The sequence below is a fragment of the Crocodylus porosus genome, unplaced genomic scaffold (genome assembly GCF_001723895.1).
Source record: "Crocodylus porosus isolate Cpor-Errol unplaced genomic scaffold, CroPor_comp1, whole genome shotgun sequence".
In the NCBI taxonomy this organism is placed as follows: Eukaryota; Metazoa; Chordata; order Crocodylia; family Crocodylidae; genus Crocodylus; species Crocodylus porosus.
Window position 1 is genome coordinate 17,830,719 of NW_017728951.1, and position 27,443 is coordinate 17,858,161.

Below are 27,443 nucleotides of genomic sequence, written 5' to 3' on the forward strand. Positions count from 1 at the left end.
ATGATGAGAGAGGGGAGGGAGAGAACCCCTGAGAAAGGTATTGGAGAGAGCCAACATAGTTTGTGGAGTTGTGATTATTACACCGGAGGACCGGGCGAGGCTGTAGGGGTGGAGGAAGCCTCAGCAGGAGCTCCCCAGTAAGGTGGGAGAGTTCCTGGCACCAAGGAGGGTGCCGTGAGTGTGGGGTCCCGACCCCAGCCCCAGCGTGGGCAGTACTGGGACAGGCCCCAATTGGAAGCCCCAATTGGGAAGAGCCCCAGGGGGCGTAGGCCCAAGTTGGGCATCAGAGGCCCAAGGGCGGGCGGGGAGCGCACGAGGTGTGACCACAGGCCCCAGTGGGGGCATAGGAAGGCCCGAGTGCAGGCAGCGAGCACAAGAGGCATGAGCAAGGGCCCAGTGGGGGCATAGAAGGCCCGAGTGTGGGCAGCAGAGCTTGAGAGGCAACCATAGGCTCGAGTGTGGGCATAGAGACCACAGGGAGCGCGGGGTGCAGGCCAGCACACGAGTGGCCGCGGAATATAAGGGAGGCAGGCCCGAGTGGGGTGCTGCCTGGGAGATACAAAGCCCCGAGAGGGGAGTGAGCTGGTTGGGAAGTCCGTGCTGGGCGAGAAGGGGCACAGTCAGAGAGAGCCGCCCCAGGAGGGGGCGCGTGTATTGGGTTGGCCCCGGGATAAGACCAGCACCGGGACTCAGAGGAAATCCCGGCACAGTAAGACCGGCCCCGTGCCAAGAAGAGTAGGAAGGCAGCCTCCTTCACTGAACAAATAAGAGCAAAGACGTGGCAGGCAAGATGGAGGATGTGAAAGACCCAGACTTGGCACGGTAGACAAGGACACTAGGGGAGGTCATGGCACCCCTAGAGGCCATCCTGCCACACTGGATCAGGCGACGAGTGTCACTTCTGTCTGCCTCCCTAGGAGCAGAGGCTTTCTAGCTGTGGAATGTAACAGCCACAACCTATGTACTGGGACGAAGGAGAGTAGTAACAGTACCCAGCGAGTTTCGTTAACACTGTTCTCCAGTGCAACAGCTGGAATGGTATGTAACCTATTAAGATCAAATACCAAAACAGTACCAGAGCTAGGAGTCTCTCTCCCTTTGCTCCCCCCGGTCAAAATTGCTCCATAATGCTCCTAGGTGAGGCAGTTGTCTTTTGTCCTCTGGGTTTCCAGGGTCAAGGTAGGTGTGCTGATCTGTTTTCTTCTAGACGTATGGAAAATAAGATACAGGGAGGTGAAGGCATTTGTCCAAGCTCTGTGGCAGTTCCAGGGAGACCTAGACTTTATTCCAGTTCTCAGCTTTGTACTTTAGCTGCCACATCACTCTCTGTTGGAAGCACAAATGGGGGATTTCAGCAACCAACTACTATAGTAACAGAACATTATTTCTGTACCGGAATGTAACATTAAACTAAACACTTGAACACTAAGGACAAACAATCACAACTCAGGCAGAAGGGAATGTAAAATAGTCCCTTAGCTTATAATGAACTTTTCAAACCATTTCAATATTGGGTTTTACTGGAACAAAATATACTTAGCTCATCTGTCAACACTGAAAGATTATGTTCAATCCAAGACTTCATTTGAAACGCTGAAATTGACATGTTATGAATATAGACAGAGCAATGAGATTTATAAATAGCTTATTCGCACATGACAATACAGGAAGAATAATTTAATTAGAATTATATTGGGTCCAATTCATCACTGTAAATGAGAGAGGTAGGCACCCTTCCAATAAAAATATAATTATACCACATAAAAGCAGACATTTAAATATGAATCTGGCCCATTGGCTGTTTTTTGTGGAGGATGATGTCTAGAAAATGTTGGTGTTCATAAAAAAAAATCACCACGATGATTATGTTAGAGAGGGTCAACTTGAACTGGGCTGCTACATCCTAACAGTACCAAGCAGTTGTAACTTTGAACCATTATCAGCCAGCTTGGGCATGTTTTGAACTACCAGACACAACCATTTAGCCCTCCAGTGTAACCTGGTAATACTATACATTGGTGGCCTTTTTGGATGTCTTTGGTCTGGTGTTTCTGGCAACCGCTTGGACTGTCTTGTTGGATTATAGATTATTTTTCGTGCCAGTTCAACTTCAAAGAAAGAAAGAAAGGTGCTGCAGCTCCAAGACTAAGTACACAGCATTGAAAATATTCTTTTGATATGACTGAATGATGTATTTATTGTATGAATGCTGCACTTGAGTAATTACGCAATCACTTTACAAGAAACAGGGGTAAGTGTAAAACACAAAGCTGCTGAAGTTGGTCTCCTTGCCAGTAAGCTCTCCATTCTTTCTGTATGTGACAGAGAAGACAAGGGGATATATCAGCTTCTTGGGCCGAAACGCCAGCTACGGTTCTCGGAGAGAGACAGGGCCTGATTGTCAGGAAACACTGAGCACCTGCCTTCTGCAAAGAGTCATGTTCTTTTCAGGTTGGGGCTATTAACACACCCTCCCCAGTTTTTCACATCTGATTAGAGTACCACATTCCCTTCATACTTTCTGTTTGAGATAGTGTGATTTTAGTTAGGCCTCATGAAACTATTTTTAAAACGTTGCTAAATTTCTACCAAAGACTGTTCCATATGTTAGACCTAAAGAGGTCAGTCTTTGAACCTCAGTTATAGGATGCTAGATTCATTTATTCAGTCTGCTTTAATATCACTTTTTAAAGACAAACATTATCCCTTTTTGGAGCCACGTAGATACTGCATTCTGGTAAGGTCATATCTATGGCTGTAACCCAGATGGCTACATTTCTATATCTACTGAATGGAGAAGACCGGGAATGATATAATACCACATATACAGTCTGTCAGGTTTTAGCTAGTAAATCATGTTTCAAGTCAGACCTGCCACTCCTCTGTGGATACAAATACTGCCATTTAAGTGGCAGAAGGCCAAACAGATTACTTTGAATTTATGCCGTAAAGCAGACTGAAATAGAGTGAATATGGAAAATTGTTTGGGAGATCTCAGTTCCACATGTGGGAAGGATTAACACTGCAATGGCTAGGAGTCCTTTGGTGACATGCATAAGATAAGACTAATGATGGATGGACCTCAAAAGGTTTGATGAGTTTTTGTTCTGTTTGTCTAAGCAGCCAAATATTCATGCAGATAAGCTTCAGAAATGTATCTGATCTGAAAAGAAGGTCTGGCTGGAAATAGCAGAAAAGAATTCCTATGGAGCAATGGCAATTCTTGGTCTCTCCTTCATCAGAACCAGGATATGCAGAGGGACCTGTGCTAGGAGTCAGCCAACAAATCTCAGTGCAAGACTCATGCTGAGCTCAAAACGGGCAGTGGCAGTTACAATTTAGTTCTGCTTTAACAAGTATAGCCTGCTGCTCTGTAGATCAAGTGTGTCTGACGACGCTTTGAAATTTGCCTTTACTTGTCCACCCAACTTTACGTGTCTGCACAGCTTTATTTACAACTTTACCTTTTACTTGTCTACACAACTTTAACTGAACTAGCCAGCTCTGTTGGCTCTTTTGGTTTTAATCAATAATTAAGTCGGTGCTGCTCTTTCTGTACACCTTCACTGTAACAGCAAAAGTACCTTTACACCAATATAATTGTACCACCAAAGGGAGTGGAAATGATGCACTATATCAAGGACGTCACAGATATGGCCTGTGGGCTGGACGGCCCAAGGAACTACATAATCCAACCCCCCATGCTAGCCCTGCACGGAGCTAGTCCAGCACCTCTTCACGCATGCTGGATCCAGCACCTGCAGTGCCTGCTCCAATTGGTTTGGGACTGTGCTGAATGCAGGACCTGCTCTGGCCAGCCCAAGACCGTGTCACACACAGCACCCACTCCAGTCAGTCCTGGACCCACACTGCATGCAGTATCTGCTCTGGCTGGAGTGGGCACCATGTGCTGTTCACATCCTGAGCTAGCCGCAGCAGGCACCACATGTAGCATGGTCCCAGACTGGCAGGAGCGAGTACTGGGGGTGCTGGATCTAGCATGCAGGGTGGGGAAGTCTGTGGGCCTGATCTGGCCCACAGGACTGGCCTTGCACAATTGATCTGGCCCATGAGGCTAAATTCCACCCTTGTGCTAGATCGTGGTGAAGCTCATGTAGTAAAATTTTACCATGTCTCTGGAATCAAACCCTTATTTTGAAGTAAAAGCTTCTTCAGTTATCTACAATACCAAAAGATGATGGCAAGATCCGCCAGCTTCTAATCTCGGATATAGGGATTGCCAAAGTGGCCTTCCAAAGGGTTCACCCAAGAATAAAATATGAATAAGCAAAACTGGAGCTGAGGCAATATACATCTCATAAAGATTTACAGGAATTACAAGGATTACACTGGGTACTGGTTGGTCCAGCTCTCAGACTCCTGTTCCATACCACAAGCCTATCTCCTTCTCAATCCACTGATTTCAGAAGAGACTTCTATCCTTTAATATTCACCCGTATCTCTCATCTATGGATAGATTAAGTAAGTCAACTGATATTTTAAATTTCATTCTGCAAACAAGGAGAGACAAGAAGACAAAATAATACAGCCCGCCACTGTCAGGAACATTCAGGATGGATAGGTTGTTACTCCTCCTTGGTCAATATATAGATTCAGGGTTATAGTTTCAGCCTGGTCCAAAACAAATTAGAAAACAGCAAAGATCCCTTCAGTTACTGTCTCTTTTAGGCAAGAGGGCCAGTGCCATCGTCTTGATGCTCCGAAGCCCTTCCATTTCCCTTCTGAACCCCCCATGCCTTCCATTTATTCCTTAGCCCTAGTGAGCCCCTAATTAAGTCTTTCTTGCCTGTCTTTACTTGGTGTTAATGTTAGAAAGCTCATCCTCATAATAATTCCTCCACTAACACCAGCTCCTAGCTAGTCTTAAAAAAAAAAAGCACTAAATATCATTTTTGACTAGGTTGGTGTTTGAAGGCCAAATCATATGGCAGATGTAAGAACCAGGCTCCCCTCCCCACAAGTCAGAAAGGCTTTTCTGATTTTTTTTTTTTAATTTCCCAGAATACTGTTACCTTAGTTTCAGGTGTGGCAGATAAAACTATTTTTTTGTAGGAAGCTAAGATGGAAAATTGAGCTCATAAATGGCAATGAGCTTCAACTTTAAACATGGAGAGCTGCTACCTAAACTACAGACTACAGAGGAGGGCATTATTTATTATCACAATGCTCTGAGAGGTAAGCTGGCAAACTTTCCTCAGCCAATCTGAGTGAAATCACTGCTACCCAACCTGGCATCCTGTGATGCCAAGGTCACAAGAGAAGAAGTGGAAATAAAGCTTCGTGTACCAGGATAGAAATTCTACCGGTAGTGAGAAGGAAACAAGGAAATGAAAGTGTAAGGGCCATCTGCATTTTCTTAACTCGCCCATACTCTCCAGAATGAAAGTAGAAAGCAAGGGAAAGCTGTTACTTCTGTATGTTTTTAATGAAGGGAAAATATATACACAAGATTTAGTTCACTGCTTGCTTACTTTCTTGACACTAAGTATGTCATTGAACATTGCCATTTGGTCTATCCATTTTCTTTATTACCACAGCTAAAGGAATCTCTTTCTTCTCAGGGAAGAATTTTAATTTCCCCATGGATTTTTTTTTTTTTTAAATAAAAACTGTTTGGAATTTGAGTTTTAAAAGGACTGGAATTTCGAACACAACTTGCACAGAGAGAAAATGGCTACTTGTACAGCTTAAAATTGAAGAATAGAGGTCAAGATGAGTTCAAAGAATCATTGTTCTACTTCCAGGGGTTTTATCAGGGGAGTCAGGCCTTGTGATAGACTCTGCAGAGGCCACTGAGAGGATAAGATATCTCAAGTGTTAATGGCATGCATTTGACAATATCAAACATTTAATTTATGAGGCGCCTTCTAATGGAAAGACAAAGAAATTCTACGACACACAACAGCTGAAACAGACTTTCCAAAATTAAAAAGCATTTGAATGAAAACTAGACAGCCTTAGAATGAAGATATATCACTTATGAACACATAAAAATGGGATACATCTGGCTCCTGAAGAGGGCATTTTGTAAAAATTGTTTACTGCTAGAACTGTTACATAAGTCGTAGTATTTTAAAAGCAGAAATGCACTATTAACATTTTAGACTTTGATCACTACATTCTTTACTCATGACCAAGCGTTTATAACAGGGGTCTTTCCCAAATGATACAGGATTATAAAACTGAATTGTTTACCTATTGTTAAAAAATTAATTGTGTGCATCAGGACTATCATCTACAGTAAGCCTTTTTGTAAAAACTAATAACGTCAGGTGCAAATAGTTCTCAAAGTTTGACATTGGTTATTGCTTTCAATATACCTTAGCATTGTGTCACATGACCCTTTTAGAGCCTGAAGCATAGCAACCTATTAATACAACCAGATAGTAAAGCCACTCCTTCAACTTGAGCAGCAATCATCCATAAACATTGTTGATTCTTTACCCACGGTTTCCCATTAAGGGATAATTATCTAAGTAATGATTATCTAGGCACTTAAATAGTGCTTTTTGTCTGTGGGTCTCAAAGCACCTTTTACAAGTCACTACAATTTTTTTCACTTTCTAGGTCAGTGCCTCTCAGCCAGGGTGCTGCGATACCCTGGGGTGCCTTGAGTTCCTTTCAAGGGTGCAGTGGGATGCCATGCAACATTAGCACTGATACATGTGCAAATACAATTAACAAGATAAGCCCAGAGATTTCAAATATGAATCCACACTGTAAAAAATAACCTGACCTGTTGTGGTCTTTCTGAATTCCTTGCAACAGAAGAATTGCTCTATTATTTTTCTGAAGTCAAAAATGTGTGAAAACGATGAGCTGGCATTTTCCAAGGGATGGCGTTCATCTACTGAGGGGTGCTTTGAGTCTAAAAACATTGAGAATCACTGTTCTAGGTGCACAGAGATGGCTGGTGACTGGCCCACCTCAGTGGCAGAGGTGGCAACAGAGCTCAGATCCCCCGAGGTCACCTGAACTATTCTTCCTATCTACTCAGCATTTCTACTGGGTCAAGTACTGTCTAGATTTGCTTTTGAATTTGCTGGACTCACAATTCTGCTACGCAGAATTTGGCCCAATTACTTCCATGGAGGCTTTGCCTGAATTGGAGCTGAAAGATTTTTTTTTTAAATGATGAAAGACTGTTGTGAAGGTATGCTAAGAATAATGCAATATTCTGAGGATCTTGCCAGAGTCTAGATTTTGTTCCTGGTTTAATCAGTTACCTGGCTGCCAGTTGACTCAAGGTAGTTAAGTAACACTCTGCTACTGTTTATAGTTTACCAGAGAGCCCAGCTTTTGTGGGATGTCAAGACTAACATTTACAGACATGTTAGCTACCTTGACTTAATTGGCAGCAAACTCATGTTAGAACAGGAAAAAAGCTATTATAGACACACCCTGTGATCCGTGTCTGTTGTCTGAGTTATTATTGGATATTATCTGTGCTACAATAGTGTGTAGAAGCCCTATTGACCTGTGCTTGGTGTTATATAAACACATGCAGAGAGGGATACACTGCCTGCTCTAACAAACCCTACAATCCGTCTTAGGTAATTGTATACCCCCAGTACTACAGGAAGGAGCACGTACATTTGATGTGCCAGAGATCCGGCACATTGCAACAGACTCGATATGTTTTAGTTCGAAAGCGCACCACTGCCATTTTATGAGGGCTGATGTGCATTTTGCCATTTATAAGCATGCATCTGCTGCAGCGCCAGGTGCTTTTAAAAGCACCTGGCACTGCAGCGCAAACATGTGTACAAATGCCCTTAGAGACTAACTGTAGCACTGGACACATCACACATGCAGATGTTCTCCACACTGCTAATTTGCAGCATAGGGGTGGGGAGTTGACACTCTGAGATCCCAATGTCAAAAAAACCCTCAGAAGAAAAAAGTAGGGTGCCATCCTGCCCTGCCTTCTTCCTAACTTCATACTACCACAGTGCTACCCTGTCCTGCCTTCTGTCTGACACCAGACTAACACTGTTAACTATGTTCTGTAGATGGGAACCGAAGAACAGAGAGACAAAGAATATGTCTAAACTGCAGTCACTGCTATGACTGCAGCTTCTCTGAACTTGCTTTAAGGCCACAAACAGATGTTGCATTTGTCCTAGGATAAACCATTTTATCCAGGGACAAAGGCAATCATTCAGACATCCATAGCCATTGTCTCGGGATAAATCCTAAAAAAGGTTTGTGGGATAAGAACTACAAACAACTTATCCTGGGACAACACAAAGTACATCTGAATGGTTATCCCAGGATTGCGCCATTGAATCCATAGCAGAAAACTGGCAGTGCATTCAGCCACTCATTAAACCTGACTAGACAGTTGATGTGTACGCATACCAATTGCAGGATATTTCTGCTCTAGGACAAACACAGGTACAACTTGTCCAGGGACAAATGCAATGTCTGTTCCTTGTCTAAACTTTTGAGTTCCGGTACTGATAATAGGGTGTTTACATGTGCATTTACACTGGCTTAAATTTACTGCACAGTAAGTTATATTGTGCATTAAGTAGGAATAGGCTGGCATCTACACATGCAGGTGTTAAAGCGCATTAACGCTGTGTGGACTGACTTGGGACTAAAGTGTTACTGTGCAGTAAGGCATCTACATGTGCATTACTGCGCAGTAACTAAATGGGTATAAATTTGATACCTGCATGACGCAGGTATCAAATTTACACTGAAGTCGGTGTAAGTCACCATATTTACTGTACAGTACAGCCATGTATGTGTAGACGTGTGCCTGTGCTGTGAAGTAATTTCAGTTACTATGCAGTAAATGTGCACGTGTAGATGCACCCATAGTATAGCTAGGGCAGCACAGGACTTGGTGCAGATTGCAAAGCCTGCCTGAGAAGTTAAGTATCCTCAGGACATTAGCCCATGCTGAGTTTCACACTACTGGAATTATGCTTCCAGCAGTACCAGTGCTAGCTAATTTAAGGGTGGCATAAGTGTGTCTCCATAAGCTCTACTGATTGCAGAGACTACAGTGTAGTCATGCCTAGAGAATTTGTTCATTATTATAGGTAGCCCTAGTAATTGGCACACAGGTGCTATCAGCTGGATTAGCATAGGTTGGGAAGGGATGTGCCTAAATGTACACAGACAGACTGTAGATAGTAGAGCAAGAAATGGAACGCAGGTCTCCCAAGCCCTAGGTTAAAGAGCAATTAGTCAGTTTAAACAGACTGGGGCCAGATCCAGAGATGCAGGCATGTGTGTTTCCTTGGGGAGAAACAGCACACTGTCCGTGGGGAACGCCTGTGCATGCAGGCTCTGGCAAGTGACACATTGCCTCAGGTGGGACAGGGGAGGCTGGGGTCAGCACCTGGGCTGGCCCTAGCAGGCTTACCTGAGGCCCTGGGGGCCTCCTGGGGCTCCAGCGGTAGCGACCCAGCAGTACGGAGTGTGGATGGCAGCTGGAGTGTGCTCTGGGCGGCCAGACTCTGGTTTCAGGCAGTACACACTGCTGCCACATATGCACCCTACTTTTTTCTTCTGAGGGTTTTTTTGACATTGGGATCTCAGAGTGTCAACTCCCCACCCCTGTGCTGCAAATTAGCAGTGTGGAGAACACCTGCATGTGTGATGTGTCCAGAGCTACAGACAGGTTTGCAGTGTCACATAATGTATGTGCACGCTCAATGGACACACCCTACATGGCCAAAGGGAAGTAGAGAGCTGAAGTGCTGTGTCCCAAATCAGAAAGCAGGTTATTTTCTTAGCCAGGAGTGAAACACTTCTTCTGACTCCCAGGGCAATACTTATCTGTTAGATCATAACTCCTTACATTAAGCATCCTATCTTCAAATTAGGACTTCCCAGCTTTTAAATGCTGGAAGATGCAAGGGGAGAGTGGCAGAATATCGGCCCTGGATAAATGCTCTATCCCTTAGTATCTGCTCTGGGCCATTGTGAGGTACAGGACACTGAGCTAGATGGACCTGTGGTTGGATGCAGTAGAGCAATTTGTATGTTCCTAAGTGAGGCTGTCATTATCAAGAGCAAATCCAGACCTGGTTTTGACCCATGAAACAACAGGATGAGGTAACTGACATTGATGGCTCCCAAATGACTATCTAAGGAACGACTAAAACAAAACACCCCCTTGGGTTTCCACAACTATTAAATAATGGAAGCCTTGTAAGACTTCTCCTGAGGTAGCTGCACTAATCCAAGAGGAAATATTCTCCTTTCTAACAAACAACAGTTGTTCTATTAATCCTAAACTATAGGCATAGCTTGGCAAATGCCTTCCTCTCTTAACTGTGCCCTCTCCAGGACCAGAATGAATGGGTAAGATCCTTATCTGTTGTAGATCTGGCCTTATGCCATTTTAATTGGAGTGGTTTCCAGACAGCCACTCTAATTAAAATAGCTCATGGTCATGTGTATTAAGACCTGCTGCATTTCAAAATGGCCACGGGGGCCCTTTAACTAAAGGTCATTTGATAAGCTTTAGTTAAAGCACCCCTGTAGCCATTTTGAAATGTGAGGGGCTTAATACATGTGACTCCAAGGTGACACTAAAATGTTCTAATTAGAACACAGAGCAGACTCGATTAATCGAGTGTGCTCCCATGTGTTCTAATTAGAAAGCATGTCTATATGCACCCTATGACTCTGCCTATCTCTATCACCCTTTCATAAGGACAAATTCTTCTTCAGATGATTCAATGCCAGCCAGCTAGGAAAAAATGTGCAAGGATTAATTTCTCCCAAACCCCAAGGCTGTTTAATGGATTAACTGGGGAAATGAATGAAGAGGATGCACTTCATAAAAGTAACCTTACCCCCACAGAATGACTGGGTGAGAGGTAGTTGTCCCTCCATCCATTCCAAGATCCTGTGATGATACAGCCTTATAGCACAAGTATCACTGGAGTGGAGGTCTTCCTGTTAACTGCACAGACTGATTATGATTTGTCTCTTATGCTCCAAAAAAGCAAGGATGATGCAGAGTAGAAAGACCACCCAACACCCAAAGCCACTTATGTGTCATGGAGCTGCAGGGAGGGTGGAGTAGTCTTGGCAGGCTATGCAACCTCAGTGAAGGAGAAGGACAGCTGTGCATAGCCGAATGAGGGAGCTCCCCCACAGCAGGATGATGTACAGTCCCCTGATGCAGATATGTGGATTTATCATTTATCTTCCAGGACTACAATCGTGGGAATGGAGAGTGAGGGCACTGCATGCTACAAGGACAGTATCAGCTACTTCCTGCAGCCTGTGTTGTTCAGAACATATATGCCAGGTGAGGCTGGATCTGGGCCTGAAGGACTGAGACATTCAACAAGTTCTGCTACCTGCTGAGCGTGATCCTGCTCCAACTGAAGGATAAGGTAAACTTTGCTTTGAAGCAGAGCTGGCCCGGGATATACCTCTGTAGCTGATTTCATGTGATTCTTTGGCAATAAGAGCCCCAGAGGCAGATTAAGATTTATTAGGGTCCTGGACAAACACAAAATTGGGGGCCCCCTCTAGAGATTCACCGATATATCAGTTGCATATTAAATCAGCACTGATAAAGAAAAATTGACATTATTGGCTTTTGGCTTTTCTTGGTTGGTGTAGCTGATTAATGTCACTGACAAATGCTGCCTGCACCCAGCTAGGAATGCAGCCAGGCAGCTTGGAGAGCAGTGTCCTGCCAGTAAGTCTGTGGCGGGGGAAGGGGTGTTGTGGAAGAAAGACATATGGGAGGGCAGATGGAGACCCCCCTAGTGCGGCAGAGAGTGAGGCAGGGGCATTGGCAGAGGCAGATGCTACCCAGCTGCCTCCCCTTTGAGAGCGCCATGTGGCACCCCGATCAAGGGTGGTGCTGGAGAAGGGTGGGGGTTGCAGAGCTATGGGCAACCCAAAATTCCCCATAGACCTCCCCCCAGAGCCACCCCTTCCACCGCCGCTGCCTGCCCCACACAGCTGAGCCCACCCTGAGCCTAGCCCTGGCCCAACTCCCCTGCCAGAAGGAGGCCAGCAAAGCCCCTGGCCCCAAGCCCACAGAGGGCAGCCCACCCTTGCCCCATTCACAAATTCAGGGGGCACATGCCCTCCATGCTTCCCCTGGGGCTGCGTACAGTGGTGAGGAGCCACCCCCCAACCTTGCACACTTTGGAGGAGCTACCTGCAGCTCCGTCCTGCTCCTATTCACTGCTCTGGCTGGGCACCTCCTGCCCCTGCCCCAGCCGCAACCCTAGCTCCAACCCCAGCCCCACTCCCTCCCTCACCGTGGGGGCCTCCATTTGCCCCCCCCCCCACTCCTTCCTCCCCATTAGACTTACCTGCAGGGCGCTGGCTGCCTAGCTGTGCTCCTGGCCACATGCATGACAGCACTTTTACTTTTTGGGTTTCCACACATGCCCCCTACCACTGATTGGTGGAGGGCCCGAGCTTGCAGCTCACTCCTTGGCAGGAAAGCGAAAGCCACAGCTTTAAAATTGGTATCATTTTTGCCTCTCTGCCACTAACTGGCTGAGGGGCCCTGGGGTCCCAGCTCCTTGCTGCCCAGTAGGCAAAAATGGCTTCAGGTTTCAAGCTGTGGCTTTTGCTTCCCTGCCGATGAGAAGTGAGCTGCAAGCGGGGCCTCTGGTTGGCAGGGGTCCCTGGACCCAGGCCCTGCTGGCCCGTGCATTAATCCGCCTATGCGGGGCCCTGAGTTTATGACTAGATTTTGTTAAATGACAGCTCATGCAGTGCTTTAAAACACATTACTGAGGATTAGAAACAGTATAATGATTGTGTATTACAGTATATACACTAATTGTTGGAGGATCTATTCCAAATAACAATTAATACAGTTAAACCGAAGTTTTGCATGTTATGGATTGACTGGTTTAGTACAGACCTGCCATTAGGAGCACAGTTGAAGGAACCAGAGGGCAAGTGTTAGTGCAACTGCCATGTCAGGCATTGCAGAGGAGCTGTGGATGGGTGACATGGCTCCAGTTCACACCAGCTGATGCAATGAAGCTGGCATATGTGTCAGAGGGAGAGTGCATTATACACCCTCAAAAGGGAGCTGCAGGGAGTACATCTGAGTCAAGTGTGTTTTTTGCAGACAAAACTGACTATGGAGAGTGGCCCTAACACTGCTCCCCTGTTCAGTAGGATTGTGGTTAGTACAGCCCCAGGCAAGCATCAGAGATATAATAAGAGCTCTCAGGGACTCTCAGGAAAACTGGGTCCCTTACATGTATTTGGACACACTCAGCTAAAGTGCTATATACAGCTCCAGGCCAGGAAGTCTTGTCTGTGTCTGAATTCCTTGTTAGCAAAAACTATTTTGATGTGGACAACATTGAAAGTCTATTGTTGTTAGCCATTTTCACTGTTTTCCCTACAATTTTGTGACACCCTGGCCCCAAGAAACCAACACAGAATGAACATCACTAGACTCAAAAGACTGAGTAGCAATAATTTCTTTAACATGAACTGAGCCAATTGTGACTCCCATTGATGCTGTGCACTACACAGGACCTTTAATGTATCTTAAAGGTAAATTAATAGAATACTTGCTGCTGTCCAAGAGTGACTGGCTCAATAACTCTTAGAATTTAGCTGAAACATTTTTTAAAATCCATCATCCGTAGAGCATAAATTCACTGGGGCCTGGATTGTCCTATTAGTATAATACACCAAAACACCTTTACAGTTTTGGCCCTCAGTTACTTGGAAGCCATTTTCAAGAGTTTTAGGCCCACCAGTGCTTTTTAATAAGACTTAGGTCCAGAATTTTGAAAGACTTCAGGTATCTAATTCACCTTGATTTCAAAGGAGTCCTGTGTCTAAATATCTTTGAAAATCTGGTTTTCAGGACCTGAAAGGCTGGATTTTCAAAGGTATGCTAGTGAAACAGATTGATGTCCTAGTGGGATTTACTCAAGAACCTATGCAGGCTGAGCACCTGACCCCTATCTGATCTCACTGAGAACTGTAGGCTTGGATTCACTACAATAGATGAGAAGGAAAAAATAGTCCTCGAGTAGCATATAAAGTGAATGAATGAATGAACGAACATTCTAGATAAAATGTACAAATACCGCTGTGACAGCAAAAGGATAAGTAGGGATAGCTCAGTGAATTTTGTTGCTGATTTTTCTGTTAGGCTGCAAACTCTGTGGAGTCAGGTCTCCTTCTTACTTGTCTTGTAATATGCTGTGGAGAATGACGGTTCAATATACATAGTTATTCTGTAATTAATTTGATATGCATTATATACATTATATATTATTCATGTATATACAATATACAGTACTATTAATGAACTCACAGCAAAATGGTGGATCTAAAGATCCCCCAAATGTTGGGTCCATTCAGATCCCAACTCAGACTCTGCTGCCTCAACCTGTCCATACAACTGTAGCTTTTACGGGTTATGGTAATACACACAATAATGAGTTGTACTCCTAAGGAGAAGCATTTTGGCCAGATAATGAGACAGAAGGTTGGTTTTTGAAGTTAATGTGTGTGCTGAATTCAGTTTAGTAATGTGTAAAGGGGAAATCTGTGACAGTTTACATGACTCATCTAACCATCATGCAATTTTTCATGCAGCAGGCCCAATTCTACTATTTATAGATGCAAGTAGCAGTTACTTACGTGAGTAGTACCAACAAATGTGGATACTCCGCTGTTTTTGTCAGAATTTGCTTCTCGTGGGCAGCAGTGTTTTTACATCCATGTTGAAGAGGGCTAAATGACAACACAGCGTGAATGGGTGAGGGTGAATCAGGCCCATTGACTTTAGCAAGACTGTACAAAAAGTGAGGCATGGTTTCAGAACTGGGTTGAGTTTGAAGATGCTTTCCAAATTCCAGGGAACTCAACAGAAAGACTTCCTTCAGTTGCATAACGGTGAGTCTCTCTTACTTTTAGAAAGAACAGTGTAAATATTCTGAGGCAGTGGAAACTAAAGGCTTTGTTTAAACAGCTTGCTTAATGAAGATAATGTGTATGCTCACAGCAGTTATGATGAGAGCCTAACGGCTGAAGAAGTGTGATTGCCAGTGCTGTTCTAGTTCATTTAAGAACCGAAATGAATTGTTAAAGAGAGGTACGTTTCCAAACTAAAAGCCAACGACTGGAAACTCAGCTGATGTGCACACTGCAATAACTCCATGGCAGTCAGTGGAGTTAGGCTGCTTTACCCCAGATCAGAATCTTTTTATTCCCTAATTAGTAGAGTTAAGGAACTCTTAAGCATTCCCTTCCTTTCTGAAAACCTGGGCTTGCTTTCAACTGCTTAGCTCCTTTTGGGAAAGTTCTGTAAAGAATGATAACTTTTCTGTTAAGCATTTTGGCCAGCCTTACCAATGTCTGTTGTGAGGATATAATTTGCTGTAATAGACTTTAGCTTCTGTAAGTCCTTTCTATAGGAGCCCATTTAATTTCTAGGGTGCATCCTATTTGTTCATTAGAAGTTTATACTTTTTCCAGAAGGGTTGTTGCCATGGACGGAAAATTGAATATCCAATCCACTGCTATCATTCTATTCCTGTTGTTGGAGATGATGGTTCTCCAGTTCTGGTGCCCCATACCTTGTTGATGCTTTTCCCCCCACCACTCGCATTTACAGTTTGGCAGCCAGAAGTTTGTGAATTGGGTGAGTCAGTAGCCCGTTGTATTTTTCAGTCAGATGGATAGAAATTACAACTTGTCTTTTTAAAATAAAGGTTTCTTGTGTAAGATAATTAGGACAACTATTGCTGATCTTACATTATACATGATTATTTACTTAAAGACAAAGAACACTTACTTCCTCCTTAGCTGTTTTGAATTTGGCAAACTCGGAATATGAATTTGACACCTACCAGCAGTAATCCTTTAGTACCTTACAGTACGTCAGAAGCTCGCATTTCTATTTTTTGACACAATCAAAAATACACAGTTTAACCTGGGGCGGGCAATTATTTTGGGCAGAGCGCCACTTACAGAGTTTTGGCAAGCCACTGAGGGCTGTATGGGTACCCCACCCCTTGACAGGTGCCCCGCCCTTTGGTTGCCATCTTGGGACCAGAAGTCCCACCCCCTAACCCCTGACCTTTGCCACCAGAAGTCCCTGCCCTGGCCCCCCAGAAGTACTCCTTCCAGCAAGGGAGGTTGCCATCTTGGAACCAGAGAAATACCAAATTATATTCTAAAAATCAAATGTGTACTACAACATTCATTAATTTCATTAAAAAATATATTGTTATCCTGATTCAAGTGTGTGTGTAGTGCATGTGGAGGTGATAGTATCATAGCTTAAAATGAAGTCCTACTCTTGTATATTGTGGGTTTTGTGGGGGCCATGTTTGGGGGGAGGGTGGCTGGGGAAGGCTGTGGCTTGGGTGGAGGGGGAGGGTTTGCCCACAGCCCCCCCCCCAGGAGCACCAGAGCTCCCCCAGGCCCGGACACTGTGCTCCTGCCCCGGGTCACCGGTGCAGCCCCATGCTCCCACTTCCCCCTGGCGCGAGGCCCAACCTGAGCAGCTGCAGAGTGGGACAAACCGGTGCTCAACGCGGGAGAAAAGTGGCGCCTCCTCCTCCCGCCACTGGTGCTCCATGGTGCAGCTGCTCGCAGCCCACCCGAGGCTGCCTATGCCTGCTCTCTGCTGGCAGCAGTAATGTGGTGGAGACACCGGACAGGTCCGGGTGGCTGCACCAGGAAGCGCTGGCCACAGGGAGATGGAGGGGCCACTTTTCTCCTGAGCTGAGCATGGTTGTTCCATGCCCCCACCACTCAGCCCAGATGGGAGAGCGTGGGATCGGGGCTGCGTGCACTCACCCCACATGTACCATGGGGCTGGTAAGGGGGATGGAGCAAGTGGGTGCACAGGAGCCTGTGACAGCCAGGCAGGAGTGCGGGGTCTGTGCTGGTATCCCAGGGTCAGCGCCGGCGGGGCCCAGAGTGGGGCGGCAGGAGCATGGGGTCCCAGCAGGCAGGGGCTCTATGAAACCCGGCCAGCTCCCCCCTCTCCCTGCTGGCACAGCCCAGCCTGGCTTCACAGACCCCTGCCGGCCCGTGCCCTGCACTCCTGCTGCCCCATTCTGGGCCCTGCAGGTTCTGGCCCCAGGATACCATGCAAGCCCTGTGGGCCCGCTTGCTTCTACTCCCGCTCCCATGGTGGCTTTCCCCACTTTCCCACCTGCCTGTCGCCCACTCTGGCACCATGTGGCTCCCAGCTGCATGGCCGGACCGTGAGGTTCAGCAGGAGCTGGCCTGGCACCAAGGGCTGGGGCAATCCCCTGGGTCCTCCCCTGGCTCTCTGCCTGCCTTCTTACCTTAATTTCCTGCTCAGGTGCAGGGAGGTGCGAACAGTGCCACAGTCCCAGAGCAGAAGCCTCTGCTAGGCAGGGGCTTCTGGCTGGGGGGGTGGGGCCAGGTGGGCCTTGCTGTGGCAGGAACCTGCCAGGGCTTCCACTGGGTCCTACTGCCCCTGTCTCTTGTCATTTTTGACAGGAGCCAGGGGCAAATAGATATTAATTTTCTACATTTTTTAGGGGCCCCACGGGCTGGACAGAATGGCCTGGCAGGCTGTATCCAGCCCACGGACCATATTTTGCCCACCCATGGTTTAACCTGAACTGTGACTTTTTAGGAGTGGAACTGAAATAAAGCGGAGCGTGTATCTGTCCACGGGAATTTACTTCATTCCAGTTGCTGATGTGACTGCAGAAACTATTTTTAGGTATAATCCTTCAAACAGAACATGTCTCCTCCTTTCTGATTAGTACAAAGCTGGCCGCTAGTCAAAGGATAATTATTTCCCAATACTTCACCTAACACAGACCAACAAACAAAACATTCATTATTTTAGTTATACAACATTAACTGTTGTTTAGCAGTTAGCATTTTCCTTGACAGCTTTTAAAGGGACTAATTGCTCCAGCTTTATTAGCAAAGGTCACTACTGGTGACAATGGATTTTTCTGGAGCCACTACTTAGTAACTCTCATAAAAGATTAGATTATAAGGGCCAAATTCTGGTTTCAGTGGCATTGCAAGAGTGCAACTGAAGACAGAATTTGGCTTAAAGTATGTCTGTACTGTTAGTTCATGGTTGCACAGTTTCCATTCCCGCAACTTGATGTATTACAGACAGGAAGTAAGTACACCGGACCAGATAGGAAATTACAATAAATTAGGAAAGTGTGCATGACAAGGAAGGTTTGCAAAATAGACACTTAAAAAGTTATTAATAAAATTTCAATTTCAGATAAGGCCTCAAAAAAGACCCAAGATAAGGAAGTTGTCCTTATATTTGAAAACACTTTCATGCCAGCCAAGAAACCGTTTGCAAAAGAAATAGTGCACTCTATCAAAAACAAACTACCAGTTTTCTCAAATTCTTTTGTGTACTGCATCAAGATCTGTTTGTCAGCATTTTAGGCTGAGTTTCCTATGTAAAATTTAATAGCAATCACTGCCAACAAATGTTTTTTGTTACCAGATGTACATACAATTCACGAATCACAATCTGGGCATTTGAAAGGAATTTATTTACCTAAAAATGAAGATATAGAGTGGTATTTTCAAAAATGCACCTAACTCCCATGGATGCCTGGGCACTCTGAAAATATCAGCAGGCACATATCTGCATCTTTAAGTGCCCAAATACCTTCAAAAAGGCACCTCTCTCTTACATTGTCTCCAGATGGACGCAAATTACAGGACCTGCTTACTTTAGGCTTTCTTCCTGGATAAAGCAGGTATATATAGATCCATATGTTCAAACTACCTTATCTAGTTTTATACTGCGAGATTTATATTTAGGCTCTAAGGAGAAGTGATCCAACAAGTGTTGAAATTCCATTTAAGTCAATAGAGGTTATAGTGGCTGAAAACCAAGCCAGTTAAGTGCTTAAAGGTTAAACACCGCAGCTAGTCACATTGGCTCTAATAGATAAAGCCTGTATCCCGATAGTAGAGTTTCTGTTCTGCTTGTATTTCCTTCCCCGTCAGAGCTGCATTCTTCTCTGTTACTTTACCTTTCTGTAAAAGTGTGTGTGCATGCGTGTATAGTTGCATGTCTACTATTTGTACTGCAGCTCCAATTGTTAATCCCTGTCTGGTTTTCTTCAAAAATATATTCATCATGGATGTTTTGACTCAATGCCTGCAGAGTATTTCAGCTGTCCTGTAACTCTTCTTAGAGTATACTTCTTCAATACTAAGAACAGTCTGTACTAAGAAAGAGATCCATAAGGCACTGCTAGCCAATAGTCTCTCCTTCTTTCCACACATGTATGCCATATGTCTTTTTTATCTGGAAGGTTATCATGCCACCACTTTTTTTCATACTGCACTAAGTTAAACTGGTACTGGCCATTCACACTGCTGGATGGAATACCTTTATTGATTACTGAAGATTTAAGTATGTAAACATCCATCAAGATCAAGACCATCCTATTTTTAAAAACCCAGTAAATATATCTATACATAGTCTTTCCACTGGGCTATTTCTGGTTGGCTAAAATGCAACAATAACTGATTAATTTATTCTTGCAGCTGATCCCCCTGTAATCAATCAGCAATGCAGTTTTTTGTGGAGCTCGACTGCCTTTAATCGTACAACAGATGAACATGGTCCCATGCTGTTACTAATAAGAGTAATATGAACAAGTTTTGGTCCTAAATGTGTCACTGAAGACTCCACTTCAACAAAGCATTTCACATGCTTAAGTTCGGGTGTGTGAGTAGACCCACTGATTTCAATGGGACCATTCACATGCTTAATGTTTAACATGTGCTAACCTCCTTTGCTTGAATCAAGGCTTAATTCCATTTGCCTGTGACTTTCTACAAGGAAAGAGAAGCAAATACTCACTCTACTCTTATCCATCATATGCACACTAAACACACTGTTGTACATGATGCACATAAAATCAACCCGGCTATCAGACAGCTGGACTCAGATTTTGCCTTCGGTTACACTCTTTGCAATTCAGCTGACTTTGCTGGAATTGCAGGGTGTAACTAAAGGCAGAATTCGATCCTGGCTTTTAAAAGTGCATGTCGTTAGAAGACTGATGGAACATGTTTCATTTGGCAACTGCCCTGGCTTCACCTTGGCATTTAGGAAGCTTCTATTGGAGCAGAAATAATTAACCGTAGTTCAAACCCTAACCCCAGTGCAACCAATGGCAAAACAACCAGTGACTTCAAAGTATCTTTCAATTTGGTTCTGTGTAAAAAATGTCTCTATGTCTTTATCCCTAAAATGTAACATTAAGACAGCATTAAAAAATCTTTAGTTTTTAAAAATGGAGTAAACTGTTTATTTAAGAGAGCTCGGCCAATTTCTTGCAGAACTGACTTTCAGAACTCTTCTCACCGGGACATGATTTCTAACTCAACCATATTTTTGAGTATAATAAAGCTAAAAATAGCTTCACTTTTTTTCTGTGCATGACATCATGGCGGTGTTTTACGATACCCAGCCGTCTGGCTTTTCGGTGTTTTATATGCCACGACAAGTTGCAGTCATGAAAAATTCTCTGAATCTACCATAATAAAACATACCTCATGACAATAATGGGAGTTCTACATTCAGGATTTGCATTAAGGATTAGAGTCTGCCATCCTTGCCCCCTTGGCACTTCTTTCATCGTGGTTTGTTTGGAGTCCACAGGGGTACCTGTGTCAGCAGGGTACTGCACGGTGTGTGCGAGGGTAAGAGAATCCAGCCCTAAAGGAATATACAGCTAGGGAAAATATTGCTACCGAGTACCATATTGCTTTTCTCGCTATATAATTAGTTCTTTAATCTATAGATGTGTTACTGGGGTTTTGCATGGAACTGATACGCAGTGTAAAAAACACTTTACAGGGCCTGATCTGGCACCCGTTAAAGTTAAAGACGACTGCCTTTAGCTTTAATTGAAATCAAGAAATGAAGGGATCAAATACGTAGTGCTTTCTTCTGAAAACACTTTTTTCAGTAATGTAGTAGGAAAGCCTGGCATATTTTTTCAAGCGATCACAAACTTCTTATTACATCTACTGCTACAAGGCATAATCTCCTTTGTACTGAAATCCGCATAGATTCTCAATGATTTCAGTGGGAAAGAGCTGGCTTCACTGAATAGGGTCTGTCTGCATCCAGTGAAGTTATTTTAAGAGTATCATTGATTTCACCATGAGATCTACTGCATAATCTATTAGCAACAGTTTTCAAATCAAATACAAAACCATTTTATTCTATTTTTCAATAATAAATCCCCTGACTCCTGGTCTAATAATTCAACAAGATCAGTAAAGCCAACAGGCTAAAGAAAACAACTGTGTTTATTATCAGGCTGGAAACACCTTGTCTTTGGCCATTAATTTTTGAGGGAAGTCGGCAGCCCTTAACGCAACAGAAAACACAACCTTATTTGGTCTAGAACACTTTTTTTAAACAGTATTTTGTCAGGAAAAGCCATTAGATAGGACAGTATTGGTAATTTGATCCATATTTTGCAAAAAACAAAACTCTGTTCTTTCCATTATAGCTGGGTACTGTTTCAGAACCTATAGAGACACACTGTACATACATGCTGGTTTGTGCTGCAATGTTATTTATTGCACATAGACCAATTACTTACACAGTAGTAAATTGCACCAGAGTATAAATACCTTATAAAAACACACACGGGAGGAAAATGGAAATGACACGCAAGTGCTAAAATAACAGCAGATTCACGTGGGCACTTGGACATAAAATATTAAAATAATAATAAAAGACCCTTAAGATATTTTAATTTATAATACGGATGCATTTACAGTACCTCGATAAAATAATATAAAAAGTTACTCTCTCAATAAAAATGTAACATATTAAACAAGAGCAGAAAGAACTTTTTTTTCAGGTTTGATGATATTTGAACCCCCATTTTATTTTTAATTTTTTTTGTGCAAGGAACATCTTCAATTAATTTTATGATTCTTAACACTGTGCAAAAATGGCTCTGTCGCCATTTTTTTTATGTGCAGTAAATTTGTTGTTGTTGCCAGGATTCATTTATTTTTGAACTGTTCATCTTCAATTACAATGAACAAATTGCAGAAGGCTCACTGCCTCTTTTTAGAAAATAATAATATCAATACATAAATAAGCTGTTTAATATAAACATGTCTTTTTATTCCCCTGTACAATATGCACAGTTTGAGGTAGAAAGTTTCTCAGCCTGATTGGTATGGTCTGGCAAGAAAAGATAAGCATAAGAAGTCAACCGGTTGCTGATGCAGAAGATAAAAATCAGAAAAGCTCTGTTCAAAATACAAGTATATCAAGATTCTTCATTAGTTATTTTTTTTCCCTTCATCTTTACTTTAAATAACAGGGGAACGCAGCTACTTGAAGTTTAAAATAAAACGTGCCAGATGACAGACTCACTTTTATAAAGCACTGTTAAACCTGATTTGCAAAAAGTGCTGATCACCTGCAGCTTCCACTAACTTCAACAGGGCTGTGTGCAAGCAGCACTTGTTCAAATCAGACTGGTTTTTTTGTCTGTGTGTGAAGCAAGGACTGCAGCCACCAAGAGCAGGGGCAGGGAGAGTTTACAGTCCTCAGCTTGGAAGCAAGGTTAAATACAGCGCAATCCCAGCTACAGTGAAGTCAGTGGCTAAACTCCCAACGCTTCAGGATCGGGCTCTACTGCAAGTGCAGCTCTTAGAGCAGCTTAACTGAGTAAAGGATTTTTTCTTATTCCCTTTCAAAATGCCTGTTGCCACCTAACTCCCTGTCAGAAAATTAAAAAAAAAAAAAAAAAAAAAGAGCTTGAGACAGCTTTCAATTTCCTTTGTTCAGTGGTCAGCGGCTTCCTCCAATGTCAGATGAGGTATGTTGCACACAAGTTCACTTGCTTTTAGTCTTCAGTAAACACAGATATTCTCCCCAGTGAGACAGAGATTGGTTTTGTTTGGTGTTTGTTTGCTTAACCAAACTCCTGATATTTTTTCCTCTCACTCATTCCCTGGCTGGCTTTCTTCGTGCTCAGTGTCCAGGGTGTTCCCCAGTGCCACCCCCACCCCGTCCTTATACCTTGGATTCCGAATAGGAGGTTTTGCTATTCCTTTCCTCCAGGCTGGAGTCGCTGCCTCCCTGCGTACCCCCATTGCAGTCGGACCACATCCCGCCTAGGCTGCGCTCGGGGGTGCCCAAAGTATTGATGAAACTCCCTGGGAACCGGGAGAGCTCCTCACCGCTGGCGTGCAGCCTCCTGTCGGCTTTCCTGGGGCAGCAAAGCAGCCTCTTGAAAGCCTTGCGGAAGTCAGGGCTGCGGCAGTAGATGATGGGGTTGAAAGCAGAGTTGGCATATCCCAGCCAGTTGAAGAAGACAAAGAGCTGGTCTGGCACCAGCTCCCTGTTGAAGACGTTGACCACGTTGACCAGGAAGAAAGGAAGCCAGCAGAGAGTGAAGATTCCCATGATGATACCCAAGGTCTTGAGGGCTTTCTGCTCCCTCATGGCCATGATCCGGGAGCTCTTCCTCTTGCTGGCCCTGCCGTTGGCCAGCTTGGGCTGGTGGTGAGAGTGGCCTTGGGCAGGAGGCTGCTGGTGGTGGTTGTTGTGGAACCTACCCTCGCATCGGTCGATCTTCTTGATCTGCTCCTTGGCCTCTCTGTACACCCTGATGTAGACAAAGATCATGATGAGCAGAGGGATGTAGAAGGAGATGATGGAGGAGGCGATGGCGTAGGCCCTGTTGGTGACGAAGTCGCAGCAGCCGGGGTCCTGGTAGCAATCCAGAGCCTGGGGATCCCCATCCCGCCACCAGTGCATCATGATGGGCAGGAAGGAGACCAGAGCGGAGATGCCCCACACGGTGCAGATGATGCCCTTGGCCCGACCCTTGGTCATGAGGCTCTGGTAGCGGAAGGGCCAGGTGATGGCTAGGTAGCGGTCGATGGCGATGACGCACAGGGTCTCGATGCTGGCCGTCACGCACAGCACGTCCAGCGAGGTCCAGCACTCGCACAGGAAGGAGCCCCAGACCCAGCGGCCCTGCACCACCTGCGTGGCCCCGAAGGGCACCACCAGCAAGCCCATCACCAGGTCGGCGCAGGCCAGCGAGGTGATGAACAGGTTGGTCAGCGTCTGCAGCCGCTGCGTGCGCCGGATGGCCGCGATCACCAGCACGTTGCCCGCCACGATGAGCAGCACCACCAGCACCATCAGCAGGCCCATGCCCGCCGTCCACTGCTGCGACAGCCCCTCGGGCCGGCTGCCGGGCGCCGGCGGCAGCGTGGAGGCGCTGCCGGGGGCCGCGGGAGGCGGCGAGCCGGACCCGTTGTGCGGCTGGCAGTCCGGGGGCAGCCAGCCATCGCCCATGCTGTCCGCTCAGGGCAGCCGCGCCGGAGGCATGAAGACCAGCCGGGGCGCCCGCCCTGCAGCAGCCGCAGCCGGAGCCGGAGCCGGAGCCGGAGCCGGAGCGCCGCGGCCGGGCGGCAGCATGGTTGTGAGCTCCCGCGGCTGCCGCGGCGGCACGCCCCCGCGCCGCGCGTCACTGCCCGGCGGCCAATGGGCGCGCGGCGCGGACACACCCCCGCACGTGGGGGGCGCCCGCGACTCGCCGCGCCGGATGTGGGCGAAAAATCAAAAGGGGGACTCCGAAAGTTCTTCATTGCGGCGCTTCCGGGCACGAACGCCCTCCTGGGGCTCCTGCTCGCCTGCCGAGGGCCCTGGGCAGCGGCTGGCGTCGGCCCCCGCGCCGGGGCCGCGGTGCCGCTTGGGCTGTGAGGGCGCGCGCGGGTAAAGCCCATTTCTGAGCCCAGAAGGCCCCGCTGGAAGAGCACCCGCCACTGCAGATGCCGATGCCTCCTCCGCCTGACAAAGGGTTGTTAAACCCGAAAGCTTGCTAAGAAAATGTTGTTCCAACTACTGAGTTGGTCTAATGGAAGATACCGGATTTACCCGAAGAGCCTCGAGGATGGAGATGCCTGCGAAGTGCCCAGCCTTACTGGGCCAGAAAGTACCATTCTTCACTAAAAACGGAGCTCCTTTCGTCGTCCTCGAATATCTGCATTTGTTTCCTTGCCGAGAAGCGAGGAGGAGAAGGGAGGGAGAAGTTCGCCCACCCGAGGCAGATGTCTCGAGGAGGCTTCAGGCCTGCCCCGGTGTTGCGGCTTGGTGGGGAGAAGCGAGCAGGCGGCGCGGGGGGCATTCTGCATCGCCGCTCTCGCCACAGCCCGCGGGGATGGGGCAGGGGCTCTCGCTGCATGTGCTGCATTCAAAACCTCAGCATCGGAAGCCAGCAACAGTTGCTATGGCCCGTAGGCAGTATCGACAGCGGTGCAAGTGTATGCTGCCTGGTGGGGGATGGATCTGTGCTTCTCAAGCCCGGCGTATCTCCCCGTCACAAGTCCTGTTTGTTCTGGCTTCCCCAGGGGCTCCAGATTCAGCCACTGTGTCATTCCTAAGGCTGGGAGTCAGAGGACTTGGCTTCTGTTGCTGGCTTTGCTTTGGACAAATCTTTCTGTGCCTGTTATCCCAGCCGTAATGTGCAGCTCCGAACTTCTACCCGCCCCGGCCAAACCCCATCGATAGCTACAGATAACTTGATGTCTGAGGTGCAACATTAGCATTTGTTAATAACCATAAAAAGTTTCTGTGTGCGGGAAACGGGTTGCTCTGGCAACAGCACAGCTGGATAAGAGACTGTACACGGATTGCAGCCCTTTGCACAGCTACATCTGCTGGAACAGCTTAAAACACGTGGGCTTGACTTTTATTTACATGTGCAGCCCTTCACGTTGCTCTGTTACCAGGTGTGGCCTTAGATGGATGTAAGGCTTATTTACCCTTACTTTAAATTGCCTTTGTACTGGCAAAGAGAAATGAAAATGAGTCCTCTCCCCTTTATTTTTTAGTATTACAGGATTACATCGATACCCCATCTCACACTGGCTGGGAGCAATACGAGGGAATCCTTTTTTCCCACATATATTTATTCTGCAACGGCTGTGTCACTGCCCAGCTTGACCTTAGCATTCCCTGCCAGGTTCAGACTTGGTATACAAGGTTGCAACCCGGGAGTGAATTATGTGTTTATTTACATGCTGTTTGTTTAACCCTGATTACAGGCTCCATCAGTTTGGACCTGCTGCTTAAACGATTCCCTAGTGAACTTTGCTTCGCTACTTGAAGTCTGTGCTAGCACGATCGAGACAAACTGAAGATGCGAGACACCCGCTGTATGACCATCCTGCAGTGTACAAATGTCTGAAGTCACACAGGAGCTTTCTCACCAGCGCCCACACTCTTGATGCCACACTCAAGAAGACACAACTACAGATGTGGAACGAGAGGCTGAAGAAAATAACTGAGAGTGAAAAAATGTACGTTCCAGCAGCTGAGTCCTTACCACCGGGGGCTGATGAACAGCGGCAAAGGTGGCGATGTCTCAACCGCCTACGTACCGGAGTTGGACGTTCCCAGGAACTAATGAAGAAGTGGGGCTATAACATTGGTTCGACCACCTGTGACTGTCACAGAGCTTCAGACTATGCAACACCTGCTGCAATGCCCACTGCTTGAAGGCACATGTGCAATGAAAGAGCTTGCAAAGTACAATAAACAAGCACAGGCGTGTGTAACAAAATGGTTAAATGTGATGTAGAGACATGAGAAGAAGTCTGAGCCTACAGAGCTCAGCCCTCCAATGCATGGAGTGACTGTCTTGGACGGGGAGAGGTGGATGCTCCTCACCTTGAAGAACAATGTGAACACTGCATGGTGTGGATTGCAGCTGAACCAACTAAGGAACGGGTCTGATGATATCGGTCAGGAGGTTGTCAGTCAATCCTCAGCTGTCCCCCACAGGAACAGAAATCCATCCTGTCTGTCAGTCTTGAGTCTACCAGAAGGAACCAACACAGAGCCAGATAAGAGTGGACTTCTACAGTGAACTACTATAAATGTGACTTGCAAAAGATTTTGTTATTAGACAATTTATCCTACAGCTAAGCCTTGGTTGCCTGCACAAGCCAGGACAGAGGGGTATTCAACATATCAGGTATATCATTTTAGAGGCTTCCTGAAGTCATGCTGGCTGGATCATCTCAAAAAGTGGTGACAGTTTAGAAAATGCACCCGTTAGTGACTTGCCCAAGATCACATAGGCAGTTGTGAGGGGTACAAATCATACCTTTGGACACTTTTCCTGCATTTCCATCCATCTGTCATCCCCAGGGTATCTTTATTGAATTAAGATCTTTACCTAATCAAATTAACATGGGATTGTAACCCCTTGTTTGTCTCCCCCTTCTTTGAAGGAGCTCCAAGTTTAAGGGCCAGAGAAGTTAAATGAATTACCCAAGGCTACATAATTAATCAGGAGGCCTAGAATAATTTTTCCTGTCACAACAGCCATAATTCTGCAATGTCATGTCAGAGCTGGAACCAGCCTGACTTTGGGGTTGTCCAAAAA

At 45.7% G+C, this 27,443-nt stretch overlaps 1 protein-coding gene across 1 annotated transcript; it reads right to left on the reverse strand.

The window, feature by feature from the left end:
• Positions 1-22,040: 22,040 nt before the first annotated feature.
• ADRB1 (adrenoceptor beta 1) lies at positions 22,041-24,444 on the reverse strand. The gene has a single exon (XM_019556338.1). The coding sequence runs from the start codon at positions 24,344-24,346 to the stop codon at positions 23,051-23,053; it is 1,296 nt and encodes a 431-aa protein (XP_019411883.1). The 5' UTR covers positions 24,347-24,444; the 3' UTR covers positions 22,041-23,050.
• Between the last annotated feature and the right edge of the window lie 2,999 nt (positions 24,445-27,443).

What these genes read in the sequence shown, in the direction of transcription:
- ADRB1 (XM_019556338.1), bottom strand. Translation starts at nt 24,346, where the DNA reads ATGGGCGATGGCTGGCTGCCCCCGGACTGCCAGCCGCACAACGGGTCC.